Here is a 22,639-nt window from a genome sequence, read left to right on the forward strand (position 1 = left end):
AAAACGCATTGCTCCTTGGAAACACCCATTTAGTTGCAGCCTGTTATAAAATTATGCAAAGTTGATGCAAGTGTGACATTGTGCGTGCCATACCACTCCATGATACATGAAAACAATAGAGCATCTGTTCCAATTGAAGGTAATAATTTAAGATTCTTGAAATGGTGAGAAGTTAAACCAGTCAAACCATTTCAAGCTTAAATGGAGTTATCCCAGTAGTATCAATAAAATGGTTGGTTGTAAACTGCCATAACCTGTTATGTCAGCATTGTATCAAGACTGCATCATAAACACTAATGACAGGTTGTTACAAGTAAAGCAGTAAGACCACTGAATAACATCACACAAGTGTTCAAAAGAGATTGAATAGGTTGTAAGGTTACTTTTCGTGCATATTTTTTCTGGCCTACAGATCTGCTGGCCCCAGCTTCAGAGCGGATGCCTTCGAAACCTGGTATATGTCCTTTCTATGGAGATAAGGGATAAAATTATAACTTTAACTAACTTGTAGGAGAACTCACCAGGGACAGTGGATGTAGTCATCAAATTCTAACTTTGATTAATCCCCAATATCTATTTTCCTATATCAGTCAGTCATTCACCAAGTCACAAATGAAGACATTTATCTTGGATACATTTTGTAATTTTCTGCTAATACAAAGTAGGTCACTGCACTGACAAACCTTTCCCCACCATTCCTTTCTCCACCATTCCCATGTTTCCTACATTTCCAAGTTTATAAAGGTAGGTATAATTACATATATACAGCTACATACTACTGCAGCGAGCTATATATTTATATATACTGAACAAAAATATAAACGCAACATGTAAAGTGTTGGTTCCATGTTTCATGAGAGGAAATAACAGACCCCAGAAAGCACAAAGAGCTTATTTCTCTGAAATGTTGGACACTAATTTGTTTACATCCCTGTTAGTGAGCATTTCCCCTTTGCCAAGATAATCCATCCACCTGAAAGGTGTGGCATATCAAGAAGCTGAATAAACAGCATGATCATTAGACAGGTGCACCGTATGGCCACTCTAAAACGTGCAGTTTTGTCACACAACACAATGCCACAGATGTCTCAAGTTTTGAGGCAGCGTGCAATTGGCTGACTGCAGGAATCTCCACCAGAGCTGTTGCAATAGAATTGAATGTTCATATCTCTACCATAAGCTGCCTCCAACATCGTTTTTGAGAATTTGGCAGTACACCCAACCAACCAGCTTCACAACTGCACACCACCTGTAACCACACCAGCCTAGGACCACATCCGGCTTCTTCACCTGAGGGATTGTCTGAGACCAGCCACCCGGACAGCTAATGAAACCGAGGAGTATTCCCATCTGTAATAAAGCGCTTTTGTGGGGAAAAACCTCATACTGACTGGTGTGCCAATGCCACCCATGGATGCGCCCCTGCCCAGTAATGTGAAATCCATAGGTTAGGAATTTAGGTAATGCATTTATTTAAATTGACTGATTTCCTTATATAGACTAACTCAGTAAAATCATTGAAATTGTTGCGTTTATATTTTTATTCAGTATAGCTAACTATATTTAAATAAAATCAATGAAGCTCAAATGAAGTATTGTGAGAATGGTTGAGAAAAAAACAAGACAATTTGGATCAGTTCTTTAGGGAATTAAATTACCTATGATTTGATGACTCACAGAGATTTGATGACTCACAGAGAGTGCCACTTTCAGACAATAATATTTCTTTCAATTTAGCTCATATCAATATAAAAACACACAAACAGTTCCAGGACAGGATCTGAAACAGAATTGATCTATGACAAAATGGGTCTAAGTGTATAAGACAAAATGGAGCACTGTCAGGGTTGGGGTAAAAAATATCCCACACCATTTTAACATGCCGCATTGCAAAGGTTTTCTCCTTAAAACATATATGCAATCTTTGGTTGCAAAAATCATTGTTCAGATCATCATTGTCCTCCTACCAGTGAGGTGTTGGTGATGGGCAGACAGATTCCCAGGTCGTTGACGGTGAGCTGCAGGAACAGGGTGCTGAAGGCCTGGGCAGAGGTCTGCTGGATGCCCGGCAGCTTGTCCACCACCTCCTTGGTGGCCATGTGAATGTCTTTGTTCAGTGCCAGACGCTGCTCATTCCAGTTGTCATAGGCCGCCTTGTAGTTCAACCAGAAGAGTACAGCTGCAATGAGAAGGGAAAAAGGGATGACGTTTCACTATAGAGGTTATATGATTTAGACATTTTTATTTCGAGAATTAGAAAACGTAGTCTATTATCAAGGCCTGACCTCTGTCAAAAGCCACAGGCTGAGCAAAGACGATTGGCCGGTTGAGTGTGATGAGGACCGCCTCTTTGTCTGAGGAGCCACTAATCTCCTCCTGAAGGGCGTTCCGTAAGCCAATACGAGTGCGGAAGTAGGCCACCTGGTGAAAGTCTGAACCTGCCTCCTCATAAACCTGTGGGGAAAAAAAAGGGTTATATCTAACAAAACCTGATTGCAACAGCCAATAGAAACTAACACAACCTATATTGATTTGCTGTAGCCTACCTGGTGTTTGACTATCTGGCCCAGGGCGAGGTTCAGATCCACTTGGCACTTCCCAAACAGTTTGAGATAGCTGCTGCTGCCGCCGGCCTGGGCTTTACACTGGATCCTGTTGGAGAGCTCCAGCTCTATCAGCCCTGTCTCGAAGCGCACCGCTCTCATGGACGGAGTGGTGGCCGTCATCTGGATCCCCTGCAAACCACAAGTGTTCTGGAAAGTCAATTTATTTCATTTTCAAATGATTAGGACACGTAACGATAGGTGGGTATATATGCATATTGCAGGACTTTTCTTGCTTCTCATACTGGTACCTTAAACATCAGACTGAGTGAGTAAAGCAGAATCTTGGGCTTGTCAGCGTCTGTCGAGATGTCGTGCTCATTCCATAGAGGGATGGGCTGCTCTCCTCCTGCATAGACACAAACAAGCATTTACCCAAAGAGTCTAAGCAAAATACTGAAACAGAACAACTTTCAGTGTTCTTGTGTTATACAGCGGGACAGACCTGATACTTTCTGGATGACCTCGTTGACTTCCTTCATGAAAACCTTCTGCAGGAACACCAGGTGGTTCAGGAGGTCCGTTGTGAGGTTGTGTTCAAAAGAACCAATCTAGGTGAAGGGGGATTGAAATCAATGAAAATAACAAAGGCCTGCAAACTGAATATGCTCATAATTACCACATTTCAGGGCTCTACAGTGTGACCATTTTACTCGCATATGCGCCTAAATATTTTGCTGTGTGACCTGACATTTATATTTAGGAGCACCAGTGTACCTAGAAATATTAAGGATTCTATCTTTATTAACACAAATATTTGTAATTGTTCTCCTAAATTTCTTTGTGTGGGCCTACATTCTTCAACATAGGTGCACACGTGCTCCTTGTAAAAAAAGTCAGCGTAGAGCCATGGCTGTATTGACAATGTTTCAATCCACAAGGATCTTCGTCAGGTCAAACGGAGTGCTCACCACTCCAAATACACTGAGTATACAAAACATTAAGAACACCGGTGTCAAGAACTGCAACTCTGTTAGGGGATTCTTCAAAGTAGCCACCCTTTGCCTTGATGACAGCTTTACACACTTGGCATTCTCTCAACCAGCTTCACCTGGAAGGCTTTTCCAACAGTCTTGAAGGAGTTCCCACAAATGCTGAGCACTTGTTGGCTGCTTTTCCTTCACTGTGAGGTCCAACTCATCCCAAACCATCTCAATTGGGTTGAGGTCGGGTGATTGGGGAGGCCAGGTCATCTGATGCAGCACTCCATCACTCCACTTCTTGGACAAATAGCCGCTACACAGCCTGGAGGTGTGTTGGGTCATTGTCCTGTTGAAAAACAAATGATAATCCCTCTAAGCACAAACCAGATGGGATGGCATATCGCTGCAGAATGCTGTGGTAGCCATGTTGTTTAAGTGTGCCTTTAAAATGAAATAAAATAAAAAATGTAACATTTTTATGGCGGTTTTGGAGCAGTGGCTTCTTCCTTGCTGAGCGGCCTTTCAGGTTATGTCGATATAGGCCTAATTTTTACTGTGTATATAGATACTTGTGTACCCGTTTCCTCCAGCATCTTCACAAGGTTGATTTGCACTTTTCGCACCAAAGTACGTTCATCTCTAGGAGACAGAACGCGTCTCCTTCCTGAGTGGTATGACAGCTGTATGGTCCTATGGTGTTTATACTTGCGTACTATTGTTTGTACAGATGAATGTGGTACCTTCAGGCATTCAGAAACTGCTCCCAAGGGTGAACCAGACTTGTGGAGGTCTACAATTATTTTTCTGAGGTCTTGGCTGATTTCTTTTGATTTTCCCATGATGTCAAGCAAAGAGGCACTGAGTTTGAAGGTAGGCCTTGAAATATATCCACAGGTACATCTCCAATTGACTCAAATTATTTCAATTAGCCTATCAGAAGCTTCTAAAGCCATGACATCATTTCAAAGGCACAGTCAACTTAGTGTATGTAAACTTCTGACCCACTGGAATTGTGATACAGTGAAATATAAGTAAAATAATCTGTCAGTAAACAATTGTTGGAAAAATTACTTGTGTCATGCACAAAGTAGATGTCCTAACCGACTTTCCACAAATTTCTTGTTAAACTATATTTTTGGCGTGGTTGAAAAACTAGTTTTAATGACTCCAACCTAAGTGTATGTAAACATCCTACTTCAACTGTATGTATGTCGGTATGCATGTATGCATGTATGTATGCATGTATGTATTAGACGTTGACCGATTATGATTATTCAACGCCGATACCGATTATTGGAGGACCAAAAAAAGCCGATATCGATTAAATCGGACGATTTTTTATTTATTTATTTGTAATAATGACAATTACAACAATAATGAATGAACACTTATTTTAACTTAATATATCAATAAAATCAATTTTGCTTCAAAAAAAATTATGAAACATGTTCAATTTGGTTTAAATAATGCAAAAACAAAGTGTTGGAGAAGAAAGTAAAAGTGCAATATGTGCCATGTAAAAAAGCTCACGTTTAAGTTCCTTGCTCAGAACATGAGAACATATGAAAGCTGGTGGTTCCTTTTAACATGAGTCTTCAATATTCCCAGGTAAGAAGTTTTAGGTTGTAGTTATTATAGGAATTATAGGACTATTTCTCTCTATACCATTTGTATTTCATTAATCTTTGACTATTGGATGTTCTTATAGGCACTTTAGTATTGCCAGTGTAACAGTATAGTTTCCATCCCTCTCCTCGCTCCTACCTGGGCTCGAACCAGGAACACATCGACAACAGCCACCCTCGAAGTAGCGTTACCCATGCAGAGCAAGGGGAACAACCACGCCAAGTCTCCACTCCAAGAGCGAGTGACGTTTGAAACGCTATTAGCGCGCACCCCGCTAACTAGCTAGCCATTTCACATCAGTTAATCTAGCTAGCCATTTTCACACCAACCTAATCTCGGGAGTTGATAGGCTTGAAGTCAAAAACAGCTCAATGCTTGAAGCACAGCGACGAGCTGCTGGCAAAACGCACAAAAGTGCTGTTTGAATGAATGCTTACGAGCCTGCTGGTGCCTACCATCGCTCAGTCAGACTGCTCTATCAAATCATAGACTTAGTTATAACATGATAACACACAGAAATACGAGCCTTAGGTAATTAATATGGTAGAATCCGGAAACTATCATCTCGAAAAAAAGACGTTTATTCTTTCAGTGAAATACTGAACCGTTCCGTATTTTATCTAACGGGTGGCATCCATAAGTATAAATATCCCTGTTACATTGCACAACCTTCAATGTTATGTCATAATTACGTAAAATTCTGGCAAATTAGGCGCAAGAGAAGTGACACAATTTCACCTGGTTAATATTGCCTGCTAACCTGGATTTATTTGAGCTAAATACGCAGGTTTAAAAATATATACTTCTGTGTATTGATTTTAAGAAAGGCATTGATGTTTATGGTTAGGTACACATTGGAGCAAAGATACGCACTGCATCGATTATATGCAACGCAGGACACGCTAGATAAACTAGTAATATCATCAACCATGTGTAGTTAACTAGTGATTATGATTGAGTGATTGTTTTTTATAAGATCATTTAATGCTAGCTAGCAACTTACCTTGGCTTACTGCATTCGCGTAACAGGCAGTCTCCTTGTGGAGTGCAATGTAATCAGGTGGTTAGAGCCTTGGACTAGTTAACTGTAAGGTTGCAAGATTGAATCACGGAGCTGACAAGGTAAAAATCTGTCGTTCTGCCACTGAACAAGGCAGTTAACCCACCGTTCCTAGGCCGTCATTGAAAATAAGAATGTGTTCTTAACTGACTTGCCTAGTTAAACAAAGATTAAATAAAGGTTAAAAAAAAGGCCAAATCGATGGCCAAAAATACCGATTTCCGATTGTTATGAAAACGGCCCTAATTAAATCGGCCATTCCGAATAATCGGTCGACCTCTAGTATGTATGTATGTATGTAAGCATGCATGTACAACATACAAAGTTGCACAGAAAAAGCCATGTGTCAGACTTGCCAATAAAAATAAAAGATCAAGATGGGCAAAACAGACACTGGACAGAGGAACTCTGCCTAGAAGGCCAGCATCCCAGAGTCGCCTCTTCACTGTTGACGTTGAGACTGGTGTTTGCGGGTACTATTTAATGAAGCTGCCAGTTGAGGACTTGTGAGGCGCCTGTTTCTCAAAATATACACTCTAATGTACTTGTCCTCTTGCTCAGTTGTGCACCGGGGCCTCCCACGCCTCTTTCTATTCTGGTTAGAGCAAGTTTGCGCTGTTCTGTGAAGGGAGTAATACACAGCGTTGTACGAGATCTTCAGTTTCTTGGCCATGGAATAGCATTCATTTCTCAGAACAAGAATAGACTGACGAGTTTCAGAAGAAAGTTTTTTGTTTCTGGCCATTTTGAGCCTGTAATCGAACCCACAAATGCTGATGCTCCTTTGAAATTGCTTCTTTAATCAGAACGGTAATGTAATGAAATGTAATGTAATGTATGTATGTATATAAAGTATAGTCAGGAATACTGGAGCTACTCTACTTGACTGTGGCAGCCTCACCTCAGCCACACAGCGCAGGTAATTCCCCTGGAGGTAGTTGCCCTGCTTCATGGGGATAGGGAAGTCGTCGGTGAAGTCCGAGTGGCCCTCGTGATCCTCCATGATGTACTCTCCGGACATGGTGACTGGCGGGAGGTTGAGGCTGGCAGAGGGGGGCATGGCGGACATGGTGTCCACCGGAGACACCTTGGACTGAAAACATAGCTTGTGGTTGGGCAGCTCAAACGTGAACCTTGTCTGGGCTCCTGCACAGAGAACAAACAAGGATGAGGAAGTCCAATTGAAGTCAATAACTTTATCAATCAACGCAGAGGAAATTAAGAAAACATTGCCATATCACAAATAGTAACATCATGTACATACACAGTAATACAAATACAATATCCCATTACCTAAGTCAGGGGTTAAAGCTTGGTGCTACGCTACCTGTCATGCCGTGGCTCTTCATACGGCCCATCTTGTACTCAGCCTTGAGGGAGGGCAGCAGGGCCGCTCCTATGGTGATGCCGTCCATCATGGCACTGAACTTGAGGACGATGGGCTTCTTCTCCAGCCCCTCCGGCAGCTGGGGGAACTCGTTGGCCTCCACAGGAGTCTGGTTGATGCTGGACGCCTTGTCAGAGGGCTGAGGGGTGGGAGTATCCTCCCTGTTGGAGGGTGGCCTACAGAGAAAAGAACGTAGTTCAGAATGAAAACAAGTATTGCTTAGTTCATGAAGGTGATACAGAGGAAAGGAAATGGTTTCATCTCTAAATGTTACGATTCACGAAAGTGCTTTCCTCTCATACAAGATCCTTTTGGTGAGGACCACACTGAGCAAGCAGTTCTGCCTACTCAGCACCAATTCATGGCAGGGGCTCTCCTAGGAGATACCTTTTGATTTCAATGGGACTCAAAGTATATATAATGCAACTTATGAATAATCCAACCATTTCCTCCCTGAGACTCACACGTTGGATGGCTGGCGGATGAGGTCAGAGATCTGTTTGGAGAGCTGGTGGGAGCTGCGGACCATCATGCTGTGCAGCGTGGCTGGGTGCTGGGGGATGTTGATCATGATGGCGCCCACCTTGAACACAGCGGCGTTATTGTTCTTCAGGCCCCGCTGGGCGCTGTACAGGGCCTGGGACTTCGCTATGTTGCATTTCACAACTGTTCTGGAATGGTAGAGCAGAGTGTCAGCGTTCCAAATATGACTGTTTGACTACAGGTTAACACAGGACAAAGTCGATAGAACAACAATGTACAAATATGACTGTTTGACTACAGGTTAACACAGGACAACGTCGATAGAACAACAATGTACAAATATGACTGTTTGACTACAGGTTAACACAGGACAACGTCGATAGAGCAACAACAATGTACAAAAATGCTTGTTTTGGTCATGTTAGACAACAAGCACACTAAACATTAACAGGCACACAACGTCATCCATGTTATGGGGGCATAAGAACTACACCTTGACCTTGCATTACATTGCCGAAATTATCAACAAAAAAACAAACAAAATAATAATATTGATCACAATTACAGGAGGAATCGCTGTCATATGGCTGATCTATAAAGATGATCTACCTGCCATACACTTAAAGGGACACAGGAACAGAGGAGAAAAGGAGTGGGTGATTATCAGACTAACATGAAGAGGGAGAATAACATAACTAGAGCTGTACACTGACGAAACACTGCGTTACCACAGACTCGAGACAAAATGAAAGCTGTGCCTAAACTTAGTACTACAGTACTGTGGCATTGCTATGATGTGCCAAGGTGCAGTAGTTATAAACACATACAGAAACTCTTGTTTGGCAGTGCTGGTAGGAGATGTAGGGAAATCCTCCAGTCTATTCAAGACGATGGAAGAGAAAGCCAGGGAAAGTAAAAAGAAAAAGAGAGCAAATGAGATAGACTATTCACGCATAGATATACGGAGACAACAGACTAGATTAGAATACTTATTCACCATCCTTCAACTGCCAAAAGTACTTCCAGTGTTGCCAGCCGAATATGTGCAGTCCTTTGAATATTTCTAGGATTTGTTTAGAGTGAAGTAACTGTAGGAATTACTCACACAGTAGGTTGACATGCAATCAGTAGGCAGGTTTCCATTGAACAAGATTGATTTGACAAACGCAAATGTCTCAAAAAATAAAATCACTGCGACATGTGTAATGGAAACGGCAGATATGAGACATTTCTAAAGACAGACAAAAATTGTATCCATTAGATAGGGGTGGATGTGATGGGCACGTGATGTGATCACGCAACTATAAAGCGCCACTTTAATTCTACATTTTTACTGCTGTCGGCAAAATCAAAATGTTCAACTATAAAAAAATATATATGTTTCTTTGCAGGATAGGTATTGTCCTGACGAAACACTTCACTTCGCTTCTTCTCTGGTTGGCTGGCAAGTTTCACTATCCAATCATTTTTGATCTACAGGACTTCAAGTTTCAACATGGGACAGACTGTGGCGATACATTGGCATGAGAATTATTACAATATGACATTATTGCATTCTATCCACGCTGGCTTTCGCGGACTATTTGAGACATGAAACAGATTGGTCTGACGTCATTACGCCCAGCTGTTTTTATTGACACAAGGGGTGCATTCGTAAATTCGCACTGGCCATCTACTCCAATTTCAGAGCAATCGCGTCTGAATGTACCAGATTGCAGAATAACTGATGTATTTACGAACTCTCAACACCCGTTGAATATGGCCATATATGGTCAGTAAACATTGACAAAACAGCGTAATTAAATTGTTACCAGCATCAGTTGCAGTCACCAACGCTCTGGATAACCAGCTCTGCTAGGGCGAGTAAAATGGTCAGAGTGAGGTGTTCTCTCATTTTTGTAGCGGGAAAGCTAGCCAACGTTAGCCAGTTAGCTTGGGTGCATGACTGCCGTTGTGAGGTTAGAACGCTCGGATCAACCCTACTCCTCGGCCAGAGCGTCCAGTCAGTGTGCGCTCTGAACGCTCCCAGAGCGGAACGCTCTGAATTTAAGAAAGCCCAGAGGGCACTCTGAGCTCACTCTGGCACTCCAGATTGGCTTTACGAACGCACCCAAGATAGTGAAATAGAAAAGCACCCAATTGTCGCATCTATTTTCTATATTGGACAAATGTTAAATGTCGACAAAATCACTGGACAAGTTAAATCGAAACATAGCTACAGACATAGTGGGGTAGGAAACTCAAACGTTCATAATTAATCTTACTGGTTACCAAAATGACAGGCAAACAAATTAGAAACAGAGTGTATTTTAGGTTAATTAACAGACCTAATGCACAGTATCAAACTTCAATCCTCAATGTGGCAATTCAAATTAAACAGTTATCAACTTAAATTGGAGCAGTCCTTACTGAATGTCTGGGGTTATACCCTCCAGGAGCACAATGTTAACTCCTCCTATGTGGGCTGATGCACAAGTCTCTGTCATCTTCTGGTGCAGTATGTCTGAAAAACAGATTTGGGAATTATAATCCAGATATGGCACTGAATAACGTAATACAAAGAGGCGGTGTATTGAACTAGTGACATAACCCAAGAGCTAAGAGCCTCACCCTTCATCTTCTCCTTAAGTGTGAAGCTGCCGTGGATCTTCTTTAGCTCTGCCTCCATGGTCAGGCCCCCGATGTCTGCCTCCAGGTGGGTGCGGTTCACAACGCCGATGCCAAACACGATGAGGGTGACGTGCTGTGGCTCACAGCTCACCAAGCTACGCCGTCGGCCCCCTGCTCCGAGCCCGGCCGGAGGCTTGTTGGTGGGGTCCTGCTGCTCGTTCTCAAACATCACCCTGCACAGGGGCTCCGAGGGGCTGCGGCCACCGTCTGTACAGCACACATAACGCACACACACAAAATGATTGAACGATGAGTGTGAGGCTTTCTTAAGAGCCTAGGGGGTAGGGGCTAGAAGTGGCTAAGTGGAGGGAGAGAGAGAGCCTTACCCGAGAGGCAGTTCTCAGGGGAGCTCTTCTCCAGGATACCGGTGGGGTCGGAGATGAGGGAGTAAAAGTTGAGCAGCTTGTACATGTTCTGCCAGCACTCTGCAGAGGGCTCGCTCTGCTCTGACACTGTGATGGAGTCTGAGTCGTCCATCTGGATGGTCATGTGGTCCGCCACATCCCGAGAGCCCTTCCGCGACACCTTGATCAATTGGATTGATTGAATTTATTAGATCCCAATTAAAACAGAGCATACATCATTTGATAGGTCACTTAGAAATATAGTCTATATGATTATTGTGAAATAAAGATACATACTGGTTGGTGTACCTTGGAGGTACGGCGCTCCGAGCGACCAAGCGTGTTGCGTCCCCGGGGCTCCCTCCTGCCCAGCGTGTCCAGTCCTGACTGGGGGCCGTTGGGCAGTTGACCCCCCCCTCCACCTCCCCCCCGCTTGCTCTTCTGAGCAGTGTTCCCGCCGCCGCCAACCCCACTCCGCCCGGCTCCGTTGACGCTTCCCCGCGAGCTGCGGCTAAAGTCAGAGGAGCGGAAGTGGCGGTAGGGCCGCACCTTAAAGGTGGGTGTGGGGGAGGCAGAGCCGGCGGTGTAGCGACTCAGCTTGATGTCTGTCTGTGTGGCCTTGATGTCGTCCACCATGGTGCTGAACTGGTGGATGAGGCGCACCAGGGCCATGTCCACACGCTGGCTGATGGCCTGGCAGGCGATGGTGAAGTCGCAGTGGAAGGTGTTGTAGTGGCGACGATTCAGGTCGTGAAAGGCGAGGGGAGCGGCGGCAGCCGTGGAGTTTGGCGGGCCAGTGCTGGTAGACTTCTCCATCACCACAGCGTTCAGGCTGAACGTCTCGATCAGCAGGGCAGGCTTGAACTCCAGCAGAGGGAGGTTTGGCATGCCCTGTCTGGAGAGGGAGAGAGAGAGAAGATTACCTTTACATGGCAGGATATCTTAGAGCAGGGATCATTAACGAGATTCAGCCACGGGCCAAGTTTTTCTTTTGTCAGAACATACTAAAAAAGACATTTTTAGACTGCAAATTGACTGCAATAAGCACAAAAATGTATACTATTTGTCTAAAACATAATCATTACAAAACATTGATTACATATGGGGACATTGCCCAGCGTAGGGTGCAGTCTTTTGGATGAGATGTTAAAATGGGTGTCCTGACTCTGTGGTCATTCAAAATCCCATGGCTTATTGGAAGAGTAAGGGTGTTCACCCCGGTGTCATGGCTAAATTCCCAACCTGGACACATTTCATCATGGCCACCTAATCATCCCTCTAACGGGCATATATCCCTCCTCACCTCTCTAGCTGATGTGATGAGCGGTCTGGTACAAAAATGGTTGCCGTGCATCACTGAGGTGGGTGCTACACATTGATGGTGGATGAAGTCAGTTTCCCCCTACTACAGTATGTAAAGTGCCTTGAGAACCTCAGTTGGCAGAAAAGCCAATTATTATAAATTATTTGTATTCGATCAAGTCTCTCTATTATGCAAAAAAAAAAAAAGACCCCTTACTCAGTACTTTCTTGAAGCATCTTGGCAGCGATAACAGCCTCGAGTCTTCTTGGGTATGATGCTATAAGCTTGGCAAACCTGTTTTTGGGGAGTTTCTCCCATTCTTCTCTGCATATCCTGTCAAGTTCTGTCAGGTTGGATGGGGAGCATCGCTGCACAGCTATTTTCAGGTCACTCCAGAGATGTTCGATCGGGTTCAAGTCCGGGCCACTCAAAGACATTCAGAGACTTGTCCCGAAGCCCCTCTTTCGTTGTCTTGGCTGTGTGCTTAGGATTGCTGCCCTGTTGGATGGTGAACCTTTGACCCAGTCTAAGGTCCTGAGCGCTCTGAAGCAGGTCTGTACTTTGCTCTGATCATCTTTCCCTCGATCATGACTAGTCATCCGGTCCCTGCCGCTGAAATACTTACACACATCATGCTGCCACCACCATGCTTCACCATAGGGATTGGTGCCAGGATTCCTCCAGATGTGACGCTTGGCATTAAGGACAAAGAGTTCAACCTTGGTTTCATCAGACCAGAGAATATTGTTTCTGCCTTTTGGCAAACTCAAAGCGGGTGGTAGAGTGGCCAAAGCTTCCGTTTGGCCACTCTACCATAAAAACCTGATTGGTGGAGTGCTGCAGAGATGGTTGTCCTTCTGGAAGGTTCTCCTACCAATACAGAGGAACTCTGAAGCTCTGTCAGAGTGACCATCGGGTCCTTGGTCACCTCACTGACCAAGGCGCTTCTCCCCCAATTGCTCAGTTTGGCTGGGCAGTCAGCTCTAGGAAGTCTAGGAGTCTTGGTGGTTCCAAATGTTCATTTAAAAATGATGGAGGCCACTGTATTCTTGGGGATCTTCAATGCTGCAGAATGTTTTTGGTACCATTCCCCAGATCTGTTGCTTGACACAATCGGACAATTCCTTCTACCTCATGGATTGGTTTTTGCTCTGACATGGACTGTCAACTGTAAGACCTTATCTAGACAGGTGTGCACATTTCTAAATCATGTCCAATGAATTGAATTTACCACAGGTGGACTCCAATCAAGTTGTAGAAACATCTCCATGATGATCAATGGAAACGGGATGCACCTGAGCTCAATTTCAAGTCACATTGCAAAGGGTCTGAATACTTATGTAAATAAGGTACCTCTGTTTAAAATGTTTTAATGTATTTGCAAAAATGTCTAAAAACCTGTTTTTGCCTTGTCATTATGGGGTACTGTGTGAAAATGTATATGGATTTTAGAATAAGACTAACGTAACAAAATGTGGAAAAAGTCGAGGGGTCTGAAAACTTTCCAAATGCACTGTATATATATTTTTTGCTCAAAAAACTTGGTGGCCAAATAAAACCACCCCTGGGCCAAATTCATCCCGAGGGCAACCAGCTGGGCAACCAGGTCTTAGAGATTGCACCTTTAAGACTATTGGGACTCGCTAAACATGATTTACATTAGATACTTGGTTTATTTACCTTTTCAACCGTTTATTTTTCCGCTCTTTGGATGTGTCAGAGTCCACAATGTCTGCTCTGAGACACTCCAAAGTGCCAGAGAAGGAGAGGTGCTCCCCGAAGTACATCTTGTAGCTGAGAGGAGTGGTGTCCTGGGCCTGGATCCCTGTGTGACTCAGTAGAGGCTTGAACACAACCTGTGTGTTGTGAAGGAGGGGAGAGAGAATCATCAGAATTATAACTCACTCACTCACTCACTCACTCACTCACTCACTCACTCACTCACTCACTCACCTGGGCGTCTGCTAGCTGAACGGCGGCGGGACACTGGTTGCCCTCCTCAATGTCGGCCATCATTATGTCATCTTGGCTGGTGCTGTGCTGAGAGTGCTGAGACTGTGTTCCATCAAGAGTGTTCTGGTCGCTGGACAGCACCGTGTTGAAGTCTGACGCTGATGGGATGGTGTGGAGGTTACAGGTGATGCCTGAGGAGCAACAGAAAGACACTTAGGGTGACCTTATTTTTAAAATTATTTTACTGTGAGCAATCAGGGTTGGTTACATCACCAACATTTCCCCCAACATTCCCAGAATATTCTCACAACATCCCCCCTACCTGTCTGCAGGATATTGTGCTGGGAGCGGTTGACCGGGGACTCCTGGGGTACAGCATTCCCTCCGCCCCGGTTGCCCACAGCGTTGGACATCCAGTTGTAGAAGCTGACGGAGGAGGGCTCAGACAGCAGGGGGTGTTCCGTCACCACATCTGGGCCCACACTGTTACCTAAAGGGGGGAGCAAACAATGTCATGTTGCAGTCCAATTCTATACCAATTCTCTATCACGATAGTTTTAAAAGGAATCAAAGTACTATAAAAATACGGTGGAAATTCCCTATAACCCATGCTTTAGGAGAATGTTCACACTTTCGGGAATGAGGGTATGGAATTGGAACACAAACCAAGTCAGAACCAGGATAATGTGAGCATACCTGTGCTTTTGGTGGTGGTTTCATTCCTCTGGGGTGTGCCCTCCAGCAGGTTGTGCAGGCTGGGGAAGCTGCCTGTCAGGTAGCTCAGCAGACTCTCCTTACGGGGACTGTCCTTGGCAGTCATGCCCACACGACTCACATGGGCAGGAGAGTCAGCCGCTGTGTCCCCGCTGGTGTAGCTGAGGGACTGGTATGGGTGGGAACCCTGAAGAACATACACCAATATCATTAGTGTGAAAACAAATGCATTCCTATGGTATACTAATGAAAAGTGGTACCGCCCTGTCGCCCCTGTCCACCCATATAATTAATTATAATGGTACAAAGTTAAAGTAGACAATGCAGACAGACGGGTGGATAGACATACCTTTACCTTTATTTTGAGGGCAGATTCACTGTGTGTGTGGGACTTGGAGAGCTTCCTCATGATCTCCACCCCGCTAACTGGTCCAGATTTGTCTCCTGTGGGCAGGGGGCGGCTGCATGCTCCCTCTAGCAGCATGGTGTGTTCACTCACTGTGGCTGGACAGCAGTTACAACCCATTGAACCAACATACTGCATGCATTATTACCGTCATCATTATAATCATTATCAAATTCATTAACACGTGGGGGGACTTTTCAATACAATTGGTTTAAAAAAAGTATATCTGTCATGTATTCATTTACCAGAAATGTCATCGTCCAAAAAAAAAAAAACATACGTTCCTACCTGCGTCAAACTCAAACTCAGCCCCATCAGCACTGGTGTCACTCTGCAGCGCAGCTCCGTTGTCCAGGCCCTGGCTCTGATCCTGGAAGGTCTGCTGCTGGGGGGTCTCCTTGGGTTTGGGCAGCTGGTTGGGCCTCATCAGGCCGATAGCCTTGAAGCCCTGGGTCACCACAATAAACTTCATCCACTGCCGGGCCAGAGCCACCAGCCCCTTCTTCAGGGTCACCAGGGCAGGCAGCCCGTCATTCTAGTGAGGACAAGATCAGATGGGTTTAATAGTTAATTAGGAGGTAAGTTAAGGTAGATCCATAAGAACTATTTCCATCCCAGCACTAGCACACATTATTCAGTCAATCATGGTCCAGACTGAAGTTCTCAAGCCTCTAAACACACATCTCACCATGGTGGCTTCCTCTATCACAGTGTAGTCAGCCTGCTGTAGGTAGCGATGCAGGATGTTACACAGCAGACAGGAGGGGTTCTCGTGGAGGTAGCGTGCTCGCTTGGTCACCCTGTTGTACTTGCTCCGAAAGGGGATGTGGATACTCTTTTTCTGTACAGAACAAGGGAAAGAAAAGGAAATGTGTCTCATATAGAATAAGAATCACCGTTATTTGCCAAGGACATTTACATGTACCCTCCATTTGACCTTGTGAAATGGTGCTGACAGCAATAGACAAAATATACAGACAAAATATAGCCAGAGGAATATACACAATCACCATACAGTATATACAAAATATAGGACAATTAAATTGATAAAAGGCATTGGAACCCTCAATCTGTGCAGTACTGACCTCCAAGGCTTCAGTCATGATGCAGCCCATGACAGCACACACTCTCAAAGTGCCCTCCATGTCAAGCTTACGCAGAGAAGACTTGAGCTGGTCGATGGGGACCAACCAGGCGCCAATCGCTGGCGTCGCTGTGCTTAGGAGATTCAGCTGCCTGGAGATGGCCTGTGAGGGAGAGCGTACGTTGGTGGGGGCAGCGAAGCTGAACCAAATCTCCTTGATGGTGAGCTTCATGCTACTGGAGTCAGGGGGCGGGGGCATGAGGAGGAGGTCCTTCTTCAGGTCGTCAGACTCCACCCCTTCATCCTGCAAGAGCAATCCACACAGCATAAGCCAATGAGAGAACAGGAGCAAGAAAGAAGCAAGTCTATATATTTTTTGTGAATGCTTTCTGTTACTGAAACGAGGTTGTATCAAGTACTTGTACAACAGTTCAAAGTGACGGACAGTGATAAGTTACCTGATCGTCAGAGTCTGAGTTTCTGTTGGCATCAGAGTTTGGTCTTGTCGCGTCGTTAGGCAGATTGTCATCAGATACATCGGTGCTGTAGCCGCTGCCCGTCTGAGAACACGTTGAGCCATTAGATTTGGACATGCCAGTCTTCACGCCCGTACCAGACTGTCCCATGATGCCAAACGCACTGTACAGCACTGCACCCGACTGACGCCCACCTGCACACAGACAGGCACACAATCAGGCAACAGTGTTCAGTGATGGGGTTAATAACATCAATTTAATAACTTCAAATTAAGTTCATTCAAAGTGAATCTAAATGCCAATGTCTATTGGTGTCTTCAGAAAGTATTCATACCCCTCGACTTAGTTCACATTTAGTTGTGTTACAGCCTGAATTAAAAAATTATTCTCACCCATCTACACACAATACCCCAAAATGACAATGTGAAAACATGTTTGTATAAATGTTGGCACATTTTTTGAAAATTAAATACAGAAATATCTCATTTACATAAGTATTCACACCCCTGAGTCAATAATTTGTAGAAGCACCTTTGGCAGTGATTACAGCTGGATTGTGCAACATCTTCTCATTATTATTTTCAAAAGTCTTCAAGCTCTGTAAAAATTGATTGTTGATCATTGCCAGACTATTCAGGTCTCTTTCAAGTAGATTTAGGTCAGAACTGTAACTCGGCCACTCAGGAACATTCACTGTCTTCTTGTTAACATGATGCAGTCAGCACTATGCTTGAAAATAATGGATCTCAGTAATGTGTTGTATTTGCCCCAAACATAAGAGTTTGTATTGAGGACAAAAAGTGAATTGCAGTACTACTTTAGTGCCTTGTTGCAAACAAGATGCACATTTTGGAATACTTTTATTCTGTACAGGCTTCCTTCTTTTCACTCTGTTAATTAGGTTAGTATTGTGGAGTAACTACAATGTTGTTCACAGCCTTTCAACTCTAACTGTTTTAAAGCCACCACTGGCCTCATGGTGAAATCCCGGAACGGTTTCCTTCCTCTCTGGCAACTGAGTTAGGAAGGACGTCTGTATCTTTGCAGTGACTGTCTGTATTGATACACCACCCAAAGTGTAACTAAGAACTTCAACATGCTCAAAGGGTTAAGCACTATTTTACTCCTGAACTTATTTAGGCTTGACAAAACAAAGGGGTTGAATACTTTTAGCTTTTAATTTATTTGTAAACATTTCTAAACACATAATTCCACTGACATTATGGGGTATTGTATGTAGGCAAGTGTACATATATTTGGCAATGACACATTACCTTTGACAGTAAGGTTCTCGATGCCGCACTCAAACATGATCCAGCCCCACTTCTCCAAGGATGCGCCGGTCCGGGCCAGGTCTGCAGCCACCTGGTTCTCCGTCTCATCCACCAGGGAAAACTCATCCATTTCCTCCAGGCTGAACAGTACTTTGGACTTCTCAAAGGGGATGGCCGTGATTGCACATGTTCCTATGTCTAAACCACAGGACAGGAAAAAGGACAGGTCACAACTGTCTAACACGTAATATTTTATTAGGGCAGGGGTCTCCAACTCCAGTCATGGATAGCCTGCTGGGTGTGAAGGATGGTGTTCCAGCCTAGCACATGAAGAAAAAAAAAAGAGCTGTAGAGCATAACATTGAAAATAGCAAATTCTTACCTGTGGAATCCAGGCCTCGTAGTTGGCTGTGGATGCGGTGGATGTTAAGCTTGGCAGCGATCTCCTTGCCCTTCTCGATGCCAGCGTTGGAGCGCAATGAGCCTGAGGACTGTGGCTGCATCTTGGTGGCCGATGCGTACTTTTCCAAGTTGACGGAGGGACGGCCATGCTCTGCTGTGTTGGGCGTCTCCTCCACTATGCCCCTATGAAGACCGACAGTAGGGTACGCACGTGTAATAAGAATAGTAATAATCATTTGGTGGGTGCTTATATTTGTCCTATTTCATTGTTAAAAAAAAATAATATCCTAACTCCCCCTAAGACACCATTGGAGTGGGGTGACGGCCAGGGTCTGCCATTATCAACAGCGACCCTGGAGCAATTAAGCAATAAAGCAGAGGGGGTGTGATATATGGCCAATATACCACAGCTAAGGGCTGTTCTTAGGCACGACGCCATGCGTCGTGTGGACAAAGTGTGTCTGGACAAAGTGTCTGGACAAAGGCCTTAGCCGTGGTATATTGGCCATATATCACAAACCACTGAGGTGCCTTATTGCTATTATAAACTGGTTACCAACGTAATTAGAGCAGTAAAAATAAATTATTTGTCATACCTGTGGTATATGGTCTGATATACCGTGGCTGTCAGCCAATCAACATTCAGGGATCGAACCACCCAGTTTATAACTAGGTTCAAGTACCTTGCTTAAAGGCACAGAGATTTTTTAGCTCAGGGATTCGAACTTGCAACCTTTCAGTTACGGACCCATGACGACTACCTGCCGCCTGCAGGTGCGGTGTAACTGTGTGTGTGTGTGTGTGTGTCGTAAAGAGACCCGTGCAAGCTGGTGGAAGTGAGATTACCTGTTCATGCGAAACTGTGTGGCGATCCTGTCGAAGCACAGAGCAACCAGGGAGACGTGTGTGATGTGGCTCTTACTGGAGTTGGAGGGAGAACACTCTTCTACCGAGGCCTGGAGCAGACACAGGTTCACCTGTACAGTCAGAGACAAAGATGTGTTGGACTTTTGAAAATCAACTCAGGAAAGGAGGTCAGCATCGGACTGCTGTCGACTCCTGATAAGTTCACTTCAAATTAGTGCGAACTCTGTTTAAGCCCAATACAATTTTCTTGGCACAATGACAATTCCTACCTTGGGAATTGACACGTTAGCTTGCAGGCCCTTGATCTTCACGTTGTCTGGTTTGACCGTCAGGTCCGTTTGGACATGGGGAGTGCTGAGGGAGCCTGTGGTACCCTCCGTCTTTGATAGCTTGTTCTCCTGCTTGGCTGAGCTCTATAGAGGGGGAAAAAATGTCAAAACAAGACAAACTTAGGGTTCATCTAAAAATCGCACTCTATTCTCTTTATAGCGCTACTTTTGGACAGATTTGCCGATTGGTGAGGTTCACCTACGGATTCAGTTACTGTGGACTTGCTGATCTGATAGGCTTCATTGAGGACCTTCCCATGCAGGTCATCCAGAATGGCTGCAGGGTGACGGACACTGACGTAGTGGACCATGGACTCAATGTATCTGAAAGAACATACATTGTCACTGTCTTGAGCAATATACTATTCCTGCAATATGCCAAGGAGAGTGGTTGGGCACAGTTGCAGTGGGGAGACACTGATTGCAGATGGAAAGCTAATATGGTCAGTATTTTCTACAAGGAGCTGTTCTATAACATTACCTATAATGGTATTTCCACAAAAGCCTTTGGTGGCTATGGCATACTAGCATTTTGTATTAACCCAGTAGCTGTTACCTGTCCAGAGCTTCAGCCACCAGAGGGGTAAGCACCACATTGATGGCCCCCTTCACCTCCACGATGGCGGTGGTTCTGGTCTGGGAGAGGGGCTGCTCCATGGTCCAGTCCTCAGTGGTGGTGTCGTCTGTGTTCTCCATAGCCTTCTTATCCAGAGGTGTGTAGGGTTGGCTAAAGTCACATAGCGAGAGATGCAGTTACAGATGTGTGTGTGAAACACATGTCGAGCAGACCATAGAGATCCAAGTTAAGCAACATAAATTCTAAATACTTGTTTGTGTCTCCCATCAACGAAAGGCCTCTGTCAAGTAGAGAGCTGGCAGAGAGGCCTTGTTTCACCACCTACAACATAAGATGAAGGGTTATGAATTTAGGGTACACCATGGATGAACAAACACATACAGTAACACACAAAAACACATTCACAGTCTATGAAATCTGCCATACTCAGACAGACTACAGTCCGGATCCGGACACAGAACAGGATCAATACATACCGCAGGTCGATTTATACAGTACAAGTCAAAAGTTTGGACACACCTACTCATTCAAGGATTTTTATTATTTTACTATCTACTACATTGTTGAATAATAGTGAAGACATCAAAACTATGAAATAACACCTACGGAATCATGCAGAAAAAAAAAATAAGGCCTCCCGGGTGGCGCAGTGGTTAAGGGCGCTGTACTGCAGCGCCAGCTGTGCCATCAGAGTCCTGGGTTCGCGCCCAGGCTCTGTCGTAACCGGCCGCGACCGGGAGGTCCGTGGGGCGACGCACAATTGGCCTAGCGTCGCCCGGGTTAGGGAGGGCTTGGTCGGTAGGGGTGTCCTTGTCTCATCGCGCACCAGCGACTCCTGTGGCGGGCTGGGCGCAGTGTACGCTAGCCAAGGTGGCCAGGTGCACGGTGTTTCCTCCGGCGCATGGAATACATTTCAATTAACAGGTGTGCCTTGTTAAAAGTTCATTTGTGTAATTTCTTTCCTTCTTAATGCGTTTGAGCCAATCAGTTGTGTTGTGACATGGTAGCCCTATTTGGTAAAAGACTAAGTCCATATTAGGGCAAGAACAACTCAAATAAGCAAAGAGAAACAACAGTCCATCATTACTTTAAGACATGGTCAGTCAATACGGAAAATATCAAGAACTTTGAAAGTTTCTTCAAATGCAGTCGCAAAAACCATCAAGCGCTACGAAGAAACTGGTTCTCATGAGGACCGCCACAGGAAAGGAAGACCCAGAGTTACCTCTTCTGCAGAGGTTAAGTTTATCAGAGTTACCAGCCTCAGAAATTGCAGCCCAAATAAATACTTCAGTGTTCAACAGACATCAACGGTTCAGAGGAGACTGCGTGAATCAGGCCTTCATGGTCAGATTTCTGAAAAGACACCCCTACTAAAGGACACGAATAAGAAGAAGAGACTTGCTTGGGCCAAGAAACACAAGCAATGGACATTAGACCGGTGGAAATCTGTCCTTTGGTCTGATGAGGCCAAATTTTAGATTTTTGGTTCCAACCGCCATGTCTTTGTGAGACGCAGAGTAGGTGAATGGATGATCTCTGCATGTGTGGTTCCCACCGTGAAGCATTGAGGAGGTGTGATGGTGCTTCGCTGGTGACAATGTCTGTAGGCCTCCTTGCTCAGACACGCCTTTTCAGTTCTGCCCACACATTTTCTATACATTTGAGGTCAGGGCTTTGTGATGGCCACTCCAATACCTTGACTGTGATGTCCTTAAGCCGTTTTCCCACAACTTTTGAAGAATGCTTGGGGTCATTGTCCATTTGGAAAACCCATTTGCAACCAAACTTTAACTTCCTGACTGATGTCTTGAGATGTTGCTTCAATATATCCAGATAATTTTCGTCCCTCATGATGCCATCTATTTTGTGAAGTGCACCAGTCCCTCCTGCAGCAAAGCACCCAGACAACATGATGCTGCCACCCCCGTGCTTCACGGTTGGGATGGTGTTCTTCGGCTTGCAAGCCTCCCCCTTTTTCCTCCAAACATAACGATGGCCATTATGGCCAAACAGTTCTAGTTTTGTTTCATCAGACCAGAGGACATTTCTCCAAAAAGTACAATATTTGTCCCCATTTGCAGTTGCAAACCGTAGTCTGGCTTTTTTATGGTGGTTCTGGAGCAGTGGCTTCTTCCTTGCTGAGCGGCCTTTCAGG

General features: G+C 44.7%; 1 protein-coding gene across 18 annotated transcripts in view; it reads right to left on the reverse strand.

Annotated features, from left to right (window-relative positions):
- LOC139384114 (bridge-like lipid transfer protein family member 1) overlaps positions 1–22,639 on the reverse strand; it is an 89,265-nt gene that overhangs the window by 23,584 nt on the left and 43,042 nt on the right. For 8 of the 18 annotated variants that reach the window (XM_071128769.1, XM_071128771.1, XM_071128763.1 and 5 more), the window contains exons 30-59: positions 20,732–20,802; positions 20,461–20,631; positions 20,108–20,228; positions 19,845–19,988; positions 19,555–19,685; positions 18,689–18,891; positions 18,307–18,504; positions 17,015–17,226; positions 16,558–16,860; positions 16,161–16,313; positions 15,761–16,007; positions 15,416–15,570; positions 15,049–15,253; positions 14,675–14,842; positions 14,353–14,543; positions 14,080–14,255; positions 11,406–11,991; positions 11,079–11,277; positions 10,693–10,959; positions 10,492–10,585; positions 8,910–8,960; positions 8,064–8,270; positions 7,540–7,775; positions 7,114–7,358; positions 3,049–3,154; positions 2,855–2,952; positions 2,547–2,735; positions 2,286–2,454; positions 1,968–2,179; positions 384–467 (exon numbers count right to left, since the gene is read on the reverse strand). In XM_071128769.1, coding sequence (XP_070984870.1) covers positions 384–467; positions 1,968–2,179; positions 2,286–2,454; positions 2,547–2,735; positions 2,855–2,952; positions 3,049–3,154; positions 7,114–7,358; positions 7,540–7,775; positions 8,064–8,270; positions 8,910–8,960; positions 10,492–10,585; positions 10,693–10,959; positions 11,079–11,277; positions 11,406–11,991; positions 14,080–14,255; positions 14,353–14,543; positions 14,675–14,842; positions 15,049–15,253; positions 15,416–15,570; positions 15,761–16,007; positions 16,161–16,313; positions 16,558–16,860; positions 17,015–17,226; positions 18,307–18,504; positions 18,689–18,891; positions 19,555–19,685; positions 19,845–19,988; positions 20,108–20,228; positions 20,461–20,631; positions 20,732–20,802 — 5,592 coding nt within the window. Of the gene's footprint in view, positions 1–383; positions 468–1,967; positions 2,180–2,285; positions 2,455–2,546; positions 2,736–2,854; positions 2,953–3,048; positions 3,155–7,113; positions 7,359–7,539; positions 7,776–8,063; positions 8,271–8,909; positions 8,961–10,491; positions 10,586–10,692; positions 10,960–11,078; positions 11,278–11,393; positions 11,992–14,079; positions 14,256–14,352; positions 14,544–14,674; positions 14,843–15,048; positions 15,254–15,415; positions 15,571–15,760; positions 16,008–16,160; positions 16,314–16,557; positions 16,861–17,014; positions 17,227–18,306; positions 18,505–18,688; positions 18,892–19,554; positions 19,686–19,844; positions 19,989–20,107; positions 20,229–20,460; positions 20,632–20,731; positions 20,803–22,639 lie in introns of all 18 variants that reach the window. The other 10 variants (XM_071128759.1, XM_071128760.1, XM_071128774.1 and 7 more) reach the window with 4 other exon arrangements.

The sequence above is a fragment of the Oncorhynchus clarkii genome, chromosome 25 (assembly GCF_045791955.1).
Source record: "Oncorhynchus clarkii lewisi isolate Uvic-CL-2024 chromosome 25, UVic_Ocla_1.0, whole genome shotgun sequence".
In the NCBI taxonomy this organism is placed as follows: domain Eukaryota; kingdom Metazoa; phylum Chordata; class Actinopteri; order Salmoniformes; family Salmonidae; genus Oncorhynchus; species Oncorhynchus clarkii.